Raw genomic sequence first — 12813 nt, 5'->3', positions numbered from 1 at the left:
TTCTTCATTTTTGGAGCCAGATTTCATTTTACAACTGAGTTCAAAATACCCAAACTTGTTTATACCCAAAATCGTTTATTGTGTGGTGACTAGCATGGAGTTTTAAAGAAACAAGAACACGGCAATAATAAAGTAAAATACTTCGAATTCTCTTCTGATTTGTCTTAGGTTCACTCGCCTCGGCTGTCCCTGACAGTCCTGCCCTGGAGATTTTTCCGTCTTTTATTTATTGCAGCGGCAGCCACTCCTCTTCCTCTGGGCATGTCCATTTATGGTCTGAATGTCTGAGAGCCCATAGAATTTGTGATATTATTTCTATATATTAGAATCTCTTCCCACAGCAAACTCTCCAACTATAGAATGAGTACTGACAATTCCCAAAGCTGTGTATAGAGTTGGGGGGAGGGGAGGGGACTCCATTTTGCAATGATTGCTTGCTTTTCACTCCAGCCCCTTAAACACATTTCAATTTCTTGGAAACATTAGCAATATATGGCTCCTTTGTTTTAGTTTGGACTTCCTGAAATGCTTATGATAAAATAGAAATGTTTGTAGCATCACAGTATGTTTGCTGAGATCAGGGGCAAGCAGACTCTGACCAGTGGCCTGTTTGCAACAGCGTTTTTATTTTCAAATTTTTAAATTTTTTTTCAAAGATTATTTATGCATTCAAGAGCTGGGGTGCAGGCCAGAGGTACAGGGTGGGGGCATTGAGAGGATTCACCAGAGACAGAGTGGGGAGCAGAACAGGCAGATTGACTGAAATACACTGCTGAGGGGAGCAGCGGGCAAGACAGAAGAGGTCTGCTGTGCCATGTGGGTCAGCAACCTGGCCGGAGATCGAACTCATGCTACAGTGGCTGCAGATAGCTTCACAGTGCTGCATCTCAACCCTTTACGCCATCAGGGAGGCCCCTATATTTACATTTTTTTTAAAGATTTATTTATTATTTATATAGGCACTGGGTACAGTCAGAAGCGCGGGAGGGTGAGAGAATTCACCAGAGCCAGGGCGGGGAGCAGAGCAGGCAGAAGGACCGAAGTACACTGCTGAGGGGAGCAGCCGGCAGCAGGAGAGGTCTGCACGCCATGTGGGACCCTCCTCTGGTGGTCGGGGAGCAGCCGGGGATCGAACTGGCGCTGCAGAGGTTGCGGGCAGCTTCGCAACCCAGCGCTCAACTGCTGTGCCACCGGGGAGGCCCTATTTTTACATTTTTTAAAAGGTGTTGGGCAGGGAGGAGGACGGACAAAGAATTTGGAAGAGAGACTATATGTGTCCCACAAAGTTTAAAATATTTACAATCTGGCCCTTTACAAAAAGTTTTGCTGATCCCTAATTTGGGCTAGCATCATGTGTTAAAGTTTAAAGCTTTATATTTAGGCTTGTCTTTGAACTTTAGGCATGAACTCTTATAGGGTAGTGCCTACTATGCCAGGATAAATTATATTTATTCTAACTTCCTATTTTAGTTGACTAGATGTTGGCACTATTTATGTAGGCTTCTAGTGGTTCTCAATTTTTATTATATTGTAAAAATCATCTGGAGGGCTTTAAAAATACTGTTGCTAGACCCTTACATCAGAGATCCCCTTTCAATTCCTCTGAAGGGGGGCCTGGGCACAGGTGTCTCTTAGATGCTCTTCAGCTGATTCTAATGTTCAAGCAGATCTGAGAACCATGGGCCTACACCACTTGAGGGTCTACTCATGGAATGACAATTAGACCATATTCTTAGGCAGTTTATTCACATTTTTCAATAGAAATATAATAAGAAGGCATCATACAAATTGGTCTTTAATTTCAAGACAGAAGTGTTGCTCAGGGAAATTTTAACTGAGACAATTTTGAGATGTGAAGAGCATATGAAACAGATAATGCAAAGCCCAGGGAAATAGAATTTGAAAGATAGGAACTGAAAGGAGCAGCCTGGAAAAAAGAAAGAAAAAAAAAAAAAACCCACTCAGAATTTCAATACACAAATCACCGAGTTGATTTCTTGCTATCTGGGTAAGTGTATCTATTTTCAAAAGTGCTATTAACATAAACAGCAGTAAATCTGGGGCACCATACTTTTTTTCAAAGTTGTTAAGAAGAATTATATCAGTCTGCAGGTGTCACACGCAGTTACTCAGAATCAGAAAGGCTGATCAGAGGTTAGAAGATCTCCATCTATCTATCTTTTTGCAACCAACCACGTCCAAGCTGTTTATTTAATACTTCCTCTTGCTAATGAAGGTACTGGCTGGGGATGTGTCGGGCTTTCCCAGCTCAGCATAAGACTGCAAGATTTGAATGTGCCCCGGTGCTGGCTTCACCGGCCACAGCAGGTACCCCGGGCAGGAATCCCAGCTGCACACATAGGTAACAGCAGTGTGCGTCGGACTTCTGACCCTGCTCCTCCCAGCCTATTTCCTTTTCTCCACATTGACCAACGTGTTCTTTTCCCTCTTCTTTTTCACATTTTTCCAAACCAGCAAGTGCGGAGGCAAGACACATCAAGGCAGAGATGGGAAGTGAAAGAGCTCTCGTTCTGGACAGATTAGCAAGCAATGTGGCAAAACGAAAAAGCTCAATGCCTCAGAAATTCATTGGTAAGAATACAACCCTTTTCCTGCTGTTGTTAGCAGATAGTTTGAATGAGATAACATAGGTGGCTTATTATTACACAGACCCTGCCTAATTTAACCTGTTAAAATAAGGTGCTTGGTCTTCTGTTTGTACACTTTTATTCTTCATGATTCATTTTGGTAACTAGAGCCAAAGGAATAAAATATTTTAACTAAAGACTTAACTACTGAAGATGGGAGTGTTTGGTATCCAATTTCCTAAATGGAGTTGATGTTAAAAATGCTGTTCCTTCCTCTTTATTCTGAATGACATATGTTGCATGATAGGAGTTTATGCAATTTGCACCACTAAGATGTTCAAGATAGCATTTCTGTAATCTTTTGTAATTATATTTTACAAGTTGGTTCCGTTAGCATGCTCAAACTTTTGTCATACTCTAAAATATATTGCCCTATTTTTTGAATTTGATTGAGAATTGGCTCTAAGAGAAAGTGCTTGGGAAAACATGGATTTAAATAACAGGGGTTTTGGTGCAATCATTTGTCTTACTGGAGTTAATTTTTATCCAACTGGTTTTCACGTTGTCAAAAAAAATACAGCAGAACGAGATGGCTAAGAAATAATTATGTCCATTAAAGTGTTGGGCTGTGGAATGGCAGATATTTTGCTGAACTCTCCCAGATGTTTCTATAAATGTGACCATGAGATTTAAAATAGATTTGTATTTGTGAAGTAGGCAGCTGAATCGAATGTATCAGTTTTGCTATAAATTGAAAGTCAGTGATATTGAACAAAAATAGTTATCACACAAAAATAGATCTCTCTCAACACCAATAATATTTTAGAAAATTGTCAGCCTGTTTTTTCAAAGCTCCTTGCTGCTGTTGATTTCTTACTTTAGCCCTGTTATGTTTATTATTTTTAATAGTTTTCTTTTTTCATATAGACATTGAATGCCTGCATGGTTTTAAAATCTGGTTCATTTTATTCTGGTCTAAATAATTTTTTTTTACAGGCTGACATTTTATTTGGATAATAGAGCTAGATTGAAAGAACCCGTATATTTCAAAATTATCTAGCTTGGTATTTTTGCTTCTTTATTACATTTTGATTAGCTGAAAATTTTTTGTATCCTTTTAGTCTCTTTAAGAATAAATTGTGTCAGCACAGTGAACTGCGGTGGTGGACTATGGAGGAATTGGTTGGTGGTGGGTGCACCACAGTGCCAGTGCTGAGGGGAGGATCCAAATATTACCTCAATTAAACATAAATAAGTTGATTTTAAAAATAAAAACACTTTAAAAAGAATAAACGATGGGTGCATTCCAGTTGAAAGAGATCCCTTCCCCCTCATCATCTTCCTTCTCCTTGGTGAGAAATGATGGGGGCATGTAGTAACCTCCCCTGGAGGTGAGGCACAGTGGGCATTATTTTAAAACATTACGGATATAGCTTTTGAGCTTTATTTATGCAGAGGTCCTAATTAGAACACGAAAGAAAGCTTGGATTGTTCTTCTGAACCATGAGAATCATTCAATATAGGGAAAGTCTTGGCTCTGGAAATGACTGAAGCTGATGTGGAGAGGGCCATCAGGAGAGATGAGCAAGAAGAAAAATGTAAATTGACTCATTTTGGTCTAACAAAACTGAAATATGAGAGAAGGTATACAGTTCTTACAGCTGAGCTAACACCCGACTGAGTAAAATAAAAGTTGCTTTGCTATTTTCACAGGTTTAAAAACACAACTTGGAAATGGGAGGGTGAAAACAATTAAAAAAAAAAATAAAAACACAACACGTTTCATTTGTTCACATCAGACCATTTTGCCTGTTGCCTCGGGGATCCTTCTTACCACTGTGAGCAGAGGCTTTTTCTGTCCTCCATCCCCAGGCTCATGGGAGATGTGGATCTTATAGGTGCTGATTTCTTTCGTCTTCTGAAGCGTCCTATTCTCTGTGCTAGAGCCCAGGAAACCAGTAGAGTTAGCTCTTGATGGAGCTGGGGTAGCAACTTCGGGGTTTCAGAGCCCCCAAAAACTGGAGGAATTTGGGTTTTTGTTTTTTGGCTTTGGGTGTGGTTTTTTTTGTTTTTTGTTTTGTTTTTTTGTAAATCGTAGTATCATGCAGTGGGAAGAGCCCTGGATTAGAAGCTGAAAGACCCAGACTCTGATTCTTGCTCAGTCATTTCTTAACCCTGGGTGATTAGACAAATCCCGTAAGCTTCTGGGCCTCTACTTGCTCATCTATGAAATGAGGAGACTGATGAGGGGGTGAAGGGATGGAAAGGTCCACAAGTCTCTGAGATGAGCTGGAAGAGCTGCAGTTACGAGTGCCCCTTTGTGTTTATAAACCCAAATATGTACCAGACAACTTCCTTCTCAAGGCGATACAGAAATGGTGTTTATGTTATGAACCACCTCATCTGTTTTAGGGTGATGTCATTCAATCTGAGAATTCATAAAGCAGCTGCATTCGTTCAGCACTCACACGTTTTACTTAGTACTTTGCTGCTAGTTTATGAACTCTTCCACCCACTCACTCATCGTGCAGACAGTCACAGTGGCCCTGTAAGATCCATGAGCCAAGGATACGTGATATTCTTCCTGAGCGCTGTTCTGATCTCCCTCCTGTCACTCACCTCTCTCCTGGGCCTTTGTTTTAGAGATTTTTTCTTAAATAAAAGAAACCCGTCGAATCATTCATTTATCTGAATCATCTTTGTGCCAGGAGAGTCATAGGAGGGGGATCATGGAGGGACCTTGTGACCGTGTGCCGTGCACGGGATGAAGTGATAGAAAACACGGGGCTCATGTTTTCCCTCCTTCTCACCTCTTTTCTCTCCTGTATTTCCTCTCCAACGCACCATTTTCTGAAAAAAAACTTAGTTGCCAGGGAAATGGCAACGGGTAAAGTGTGAAGGAAGAATGAGTCACTCCCTTTACTCCTTGCTGACAGTGCACAGCACTCAGACCCACCTTGGCTCCCCTGACCTCTTGAACTGTGAGGGTGAAGGTGACATTTTGCCACCAGGTCAGCCTGTTAACTTTCCTGGCAGGCAAGAGACAATCGCCTGTATTTGACATTTTCATCCACTGGAGGTGAATGGAGAAAGAGAGATGGATTGAACTGAGCCTGAATGTGTTTAGAAGCAAAAAAAAAAAAAAAAAAAAAAAAAAGCCCTCTGTTGCAGAGTAAGAATAAAATTAAATTGCCCAAGGAGGAGAAAGAAATCATTTCTTCCCCCCTATTTCTCCAAGAAATGTTGTATCACTTCCTGTAAAATGGGAAATCAGTTGACACACATTCATTAGAAATCAGCGTCTTTACATCATCAAGATAATTCTCCTTAGTTGTTCTTTTCAAAGGACAGGAAGCCCTTTCTTTTAGGGCCTGGCCCTGTCAGAGGCTGTCCTTCCTCTGAGTCTCATTCTCCTGTGATAAACTCGTCCGACTCTGCTTCTAAGTAGGCCATCTTCAAATACTTGGCTCAAAATAGAGGCCAGATTTCTCTCCTGGAGGGAGGAGAAAAATGACTACATTTCTGCATATTTCCTTTTCTGATTTTCATTCTTTCTCCAAAAACAGATGTGTTATTCAGACCGAAGTGGTTACCATAGCATCTTATTTTTTTAAATTTATGTATTATTTTATTAAAGGGAGTTTTCATGTTGAAAAGAACATGAAAAAGGTCTCAGCCCTCCAAGGTAAAGATGTTGGTGAGGTTTGACACTTCAACAAACACTGTCAGTTCTTCCCTGTGAAGTAACTAGTGAGAAGTTGTCTGCTTCGGCTAAAGGAGTGACAGGAAGCAGTTTTAATACCTTTCTCTGAAAAGCAAAAAGTATCTTCTCCCACCCCTTGCCCAAAGGGCTGACATCCATGCCCCTGCAGGCATTTACACAGTCGTGGCATTTCAGAGCCGACAGGAGTCTGTCACTTCTCACCCACCCGGTGATGCTCCGTGATGTTCGGTGACCGGGGAGGGAAGGAGGATCAGAGAGGAGGACACAGCTGGAAGGTGACAGGGCCAGAACCGGAGTCTATAAAGTGACCCGGGAGGTCACTCAGAGCAGCACCCGCCCCTTGCTGCGTGGGGGCTCAGGTGGGGAGGAACCTGGTCACTGACAGCTGATGGGAGAAAAGCCCTGAGGATGAGCCTCCTTCTCCCTCAAGAAAAGAACAGTCTTCCCCTGGTGACTGCACCAGGACAGATGCCGTCCAGAGGGCCGCCACGTCTCACCAGGGGGCACAGGTTTCCACGGCACCGAAACGTGGCCTCCAATTCAGTTTTCCTCACTGCCACCCCCACAGCTCTCTCTGCTCTCGCTCCTCCCTCCTGCTCCCCTTTCTGCGGCTCCCCTCTGCTTGCCTCCCCCTGGAAGAAGTGTTAGTCACTTCAGTCTCAATGAGATTGAGATCAGAGCCAAAACCGTCATCAAATATTCCATTCACCCTGTTCACCTGCCTTTTTTGGATATGTGCTTGCGGTAAAGTAAGCAATAATGCACTTGCATGAAGGCAGCAGCCTATCAGTCCCTTGAAGAAACCCAAAGACTTGAAATCCAGAATATGTCCCATTACCCCATCGCGATGGCTGCAACATTGGGCTTGTGTTGTTTTCCTACAGTTCAAATGCTCTTTCTCCCCCTCTTCAATAAAAACTTTCAGTGACTCCCCATTGGAATAAAAGCCAAACCACCAGGCCTCCTGAGCCTTTCGCCATCTGTCTCCAACTTACCTTCTCCAAGTTTACCAGTTCAACCAACTAATCCTTTAATTCAGCCACAAAGAATACTCTCCCTTCTATGTAATACTTTCCCGCCTCTGTGTAATTGTTCTTTCCGTGATGCCTGTCTGGAACGCCCTCCTCACATCTGCCCTTAGAAGTACATGTGGTCTGTGTCCCCACAGCCCTCAGTGCGCTCCCTGCACCGGCCTCCCTCTGCTCTCAGGCAAGTGTAACCACCTGCTTTTTGTCTCCGCCGCCACCACTGCCACACCTCATGACAAGGAGACTTGCAAGAATAGATTAATATTTGCCCCACATCCTGCATGGCATGTTTGAGAAGTGGTCCATATTTTTCTCCACTCTCTTGCCTACCCTCTACACTGTTCTACCACGTGGCGGTGAGGGTGCTGTAAAGGATGTGTAAATGCCGCGATCTATCGCACTGCAGTTATGCTTGTATTCCTCAAAGCGCTGTGAGGTCTAGAACAATAGCTCTACCTCTTATTGAGTGTTTCTATATGCCATTCTGCTGGGCACTCTGCTGGGACTTTACAGAGACCACACAACTCTCGGCATCCTAGCTGTTTCTTGAATGCAGGTGCTAGAGCAAAGCACAGTTGTTTCTCCACGGCTTGTGGGAACCATCCCAGGAGAGAAGCTGAAGTCCTGGGTGGGATTGTGCAGCCCTGGGCAACTGTGGGCCAGGAAGCAGCCATTAACACGAAGGCACACACAGCGCTCTCTCGCCCTGGGGTGGCAATCTGGTTCTGCATTTACCAGCTGGGTGACCCTGGAAAGTCAATCAGCTTGCTCATATTTTTTTTAAAGATTTATTTATTTTTATTTATTTATGCATACAAGAACTGGGGTACAGGCCAGAGGTGTGGAGGATTGAGAGGATTCACTGGAGACAGAGTGGGGAACAGAACAGGCAGATCTACTGAAATACGCTGCTGAGGGGAGCAGTGGGCAAGACAGGAGAGGTCTGCTGCACCATGTGGGCAGCTCCCTGGGCAGGGATTGAATGCATGGCACAGTGGCTGGCGATAGCTTGATAGTGCTGAGACTTTAATCCCTGCACCATCAGGCCCCCACCCTGGTTCCTGATGTGACTAGGAGATGGTCATTGCTCTTAGGTTGAAAAAGACAATACGTAAAGTACCCAGGACAGCACTGGGCGTACAGTAGGGGGTTAATAAATAGTTTCCTAAAGAAGGATTGGTGCTAGGTACTGAGTACAACCATCAGAAGTAAACAGATTAGAAGGGGTGGATCTTGTTCCTCAACCCCAAAGGCCGAGGTCTGAATCCACAGGCTCACTTACAGTCCTTCTTAGCTCCAAGCTGTGATTCTCTGCTTCCCAGTTAGACGCCGACAGCCCTGTGCCCTCACCGCGTTGCAGCCGTTCAGGCTGGGTAATGGCTCAGTTCGGTACTGAAGCCTGGGTATTAGGGACTGGCACCTTTCAAAAGAATAGCAGGTAGGGAATGGGTCAGCCAGGCGATATTGCTTTCTTAGACCTTGCTGTTGCCTTTTGTATTTTCATTGGAAGAAAACCTCTAACTCAGCTTGAAGCTGTTACCATTAATCATTCAAAGGTGTGGTGTGATTTTGACTAGAAGCTGGACTAGAGGCTCCGTGCAGGCTTGGAAGCAGTTACACTCTTGTGGTTTGACTAACCTTTTTTATGAGTGTGTTACTAAAGAAACGTGAGTTGATGGCTTTTCAATTACTGTAGCTTGCCTCTTCTGAGTTTCATACACATTGAGTCATCGTGTCTACAGGTGACTGATAATCATCTGCTCTACTCAAGTTACCGTAACTCAGAGATGAGGGGATCTGATGATCACGGTTGTGTGCACGTGAAGATCGAGGCTCCCCTCCCATCTTCTTGACAATGAGCAGTGGTCTGTGTTAACCACAGCACTTGCTCACACATTTCCACTCATCCAGGAGGTTATTTTCCTCTTCACATTTTGCCTCTTACAACTTCAGCCCTGGGCTGTTCTCCAATGCTGGCTTGCAGATAGTGTAGACTATGGAGTTGTAGGCCTGCCAGTTAAGTAAGTCTCCCAGACTCTTGGGAGAAAGGATAAAAGCAGAGTTTGTGATGTGCCTGCCTGCCCTGGAAGCTTTCCAGAGACTCTATTAGGTGACAAGAAAAAGATTCTCAGGGACCGCTGGTATATGGGGCGTTGGGTAGAGCTGGTCACACCAGAAATTCATCAATAACCTTGAAAAAGGCCAAGAAACCAAAGTTCGACATTTCTGTATCGCTTTCAGCGAGTGAATATTTGTGGCTTTCATATTCTCATTCTTCCACACAACCTTGATCAAAGACACATCCATTCTGGAAGTTGAAAACAAGAAGTCTGAATTACTTGGGCAAAGGTCTACTTTTCTGTTGCTTTTTACTGAATTATCAGGAGACGGTGTTTTTCTTTGCATAGTTTTTCTTTCAGGTGTTTGCCTAGAAATGATCGGGTTGGCATTATAGGGTAGGGATGAAGGGCAAAGCCATCTGATGAGAACAGATCTGTCAGACTCAGTTCTCCCTCTTCTGTCCACCTTACACATTGCTGATACATTAATATCCTGAAAATAACCTTTTGGCCACAAGCCTCCCTGGCTCAAGGGCAGATAGTAGTTTGTCGTGTGTTCCTACCCACAACCTAGGGTTGGTCTCCAGAGCGTGGGGGCTGCATGGTGCCAGGAGGCCCACAGAGCATTTAAAAACCTCGATCCACCAAGCAGGAAAATTATTTTCCTTTTAATTCTCTTTCAGTCTCCCTGATTATACCAAGGAGAAACACTGAGACTTAATTCTATGTTAGTTGTCTAGATCACTAATCTCACACTTACTAATTTCTGTTTTTAAGAAAGAGGGGGTTTCTGTCTCCAAGTGCGCACACTAACATCTGATCACAATTTAATAAATTGTTTTGTTTTGTTGTCTTTATTTTTCATGGTTACCTTCTATTTGTGGCCGGTGATTCTGGTTTTCCATTTATGCTAATGATATAAAGTTTCCTTAAAAACCAAATTTAGCCCAGGAAAGAAACTAGATGCAAGCCAGTTCAGACAAAACAAAAGCCATAGCATTTGCCAAATGCTTTCTATGTGCTAGGCACCATTCTAAGTGCTTACCAGTGGTCCAGTTATTATTCCCATTTCACTTGAGGACACCAAGCAAGAGACAGGGCTGACTAGACAGGTTGAGTAACTTGGCCAAGGCCATGCAACTAGTGAGTGGGGAACCAGAGCCAGACCCAGTCCATCTACTCTAGAGTCCATGCTCTCAGCCACCTGGAGTGTGGATGTGCAGACTTTGAGGGAGTAAGTGAAATTGGAGCAACTTTATTTCACACTTCCCCATAGGGTGCTCTCCTCCCTGCTCGGGCCTGTGTGGTCCCAGCCCTCTGCCTTCATGCATGCGCCTCCCTCAATTAGGACACACTTCTTACCTCTCTGAGTGCGTGAGGTAACCGCTTAGTCCCGGGCATGCCTGCACTCCTCCCAGACCCTCTCCTGCCTTCCTATTGACCAGAGAGCCTCTGTTTTCTAACACACACCCACACACGCCAAAGGTGGCTAACTCTCTTTTCCTCAATATTTCTCAGCCATTTGACATGAGAAGCAGGAGAGGGTGACAGTAAATAAAATTTTCAGTTAAGTCTGAGACAGGTCCTCATGATCACATTTGTATCAATGACACATTTTTTTTTTCCCAAGCAAAAGAACAACACACTCTATGAAAGGCACAGAGGTCACGCGCTTTCCTCATGAAAGCTTCTCTAAAACTTTCTGTGTTTGACTCTCTTTGTGTTTGGGAGTGGTAAGTTGGAATTCGCGGGGCTATTTTTTCTACCTCTGTAACTACTTAAGAAGCTTCAAGACCTGTTGCAGAGCATCCCCAGTTTTTTGCAGCACTTAGGTCCTCCTTACAAGCAGAAAATAACAAGTAAAATAGGAGTTTGGGAATTGCTCGTGTCTGAATTGCTCAGGACCCGTAGACATGCAAGGCTGGTACACAGGAGCCGCCCCACCCAGCACCCCTCGGCCCATCCTAGTGTTCCCCTCCTTTTTCTCCAGAGCTCCCAGAGGAGCCATGGAAACAACTCACATTAGAGCCTCGACTTAGTCACGTCTGACTCTTGCCTGCAGGCTTCCCTTATCAGCAGGTCCAAACCCGCTGTCCTGCTGCCCTGCGTGAACTGGGCTGCCCCGGCCGGGTGTCCTTGAGGGAGCAACATGTCCTTCCTCACTTTCCAGGCACCCTCGAAATATGCCCACAGAGCCTCCGCCTTCCCGTCGTTCCTTTTGTGACCCTGTCTTTCACTTGTTCTAGGAGAGAAGCGCCACTGCTTTGACTATAATTCCAGCTACGTGTACGAGAAAGAGAACGAGATCATACAGACCCGAATGATGGACCAAGCCATCAACAACGCCATCAGCTATCTCGGGGCCGAGGCCCTGCGCCCCCTGGTGCAGACGCCGCCCGCCCCCACCTCCGAGATGGTCCCGGTGATCAGCAGCCTGTACCCCATCGCCCTCACCCGCGCCGAGATGCCAAACGGGGCCCCCCAGGACCTAGAAAAGAAGAACCTCCACCTGCCAGAGAAGAGCCTGCCCTCTGAGAGAGGCCTGTCCCCCAACAACAGCGGCCACGACTCCACAGACACGGATAGCAACCACGAAGACCGGCAGAGCCACCTCTACCAGCAGAACCACATGATCCCGCCGCGGGCCCGCAATGGGATGCCCCTCCTGAAGGAGGCCCCCCGCGCCTACGAACTCCTCAAGCCCCCGCCCATCTGCCCGAGAGACTCCATCAAAGTGATCAGCAAAGAGGGGGAGGTGATGGATGTGTACCGCTGCGACCACTGTCGGGTCCTCTTCCTGGATTACGTGATGTTCACCATCCACATGGGCTGCCACGGCTTCCGCGACCCATTCGAGTGTAACATGTGCGGCTACCGGAGCCACGACCGGTATGAGTTCTCGTCCCACATAGCCAGGGGCGAGCACCGGGCCATGCTGAAGTGAAGGAGACTGGCCCCGCGCCAGCGACATTGTTTTTTTAGCCACTGATGTCCCCACCTAGCAAAGCCCGCCCCAGACAGACTCAGCTCCTAACTCCCTTCCACACCATCTCCGGCGCCGCTGGGCCTGTCCCCCCAGCAGCCGGACACACCGCCTTGCCCAGAAGTTGTTTGCTGATATATCGAGCTCTTACTGTTGTGAAACTTTGTTTTGCCACCAGGGACTTGAATTTTATGACGTTTAAGAGCCAGTCTCGTGTTTGGCCACTGCCCTACAGCAGCAGGACGGGCCTGCCTTCGAGCTGTGGCGGGTGGAAGAGCCAGGCCGAGCCCCCCGAGGTGTCCTTTCTCAGACGCCCCCGCCACGTTTCTAAAAGCCTTTTGGTGGCATGTCCAGGTTCACAGTGCAGAGCCGACCAGCCGGCCTTGCTGGGAAGCCTCTCCCTTGTGTGCCTGACACAAGACTGAAGGGT

General features: G+C 45.6%; 1 protein-coding gene across 1 annotated transcript in view; it reads left to right on the top strand.

The window, feature by feature from the left end:
- The window catches only part of IKZF3 (IKAROS family zinc finger 3), a 74127-nt gene extending 61760 nt beyond the window's left edge, over window positions 1–12367 (top strand). Inside the window, exons 7-8 of the mRNA XM_037492146.2 lie at window positions 2476–2592; window positions 11647–12367. Of these exons, the coding sequence (XP_037348043.1) occupies window positions 2476–2592; window positions 11647–12344 (815 nt within the window). The 3' untranslated portion in view covers window positions 12345–12367. The remainder of the gene's footprint in view (window positions 1–2475; window positions 2593–11646) is intronic.
- The last annotated feature ends 446 nt before the right edge of the window (window positions 12368–12813 follow it).

Source organism: Talpa occidentalis, unplaced genomic scaffold (genome assembly GCF_014898055.3).
Source record: "Talpa occidentalis isolate TD23 unplaced genomic scaffold, MPIMG_talOcc4v2.1 talOcc4.7, whole genome shotgun sequence".
Classification (NCBI taxonomy): Eukaryota; Metazoa; Chordata; class Mammalia; order Eulipotyphla; family Talpidae; genus Talpa; species Talpa occidentalis.
Note: the sequence above shows the minus strand (reverse complement) of the source record. Positions and strands in the feature narration are given on the sequence as shown.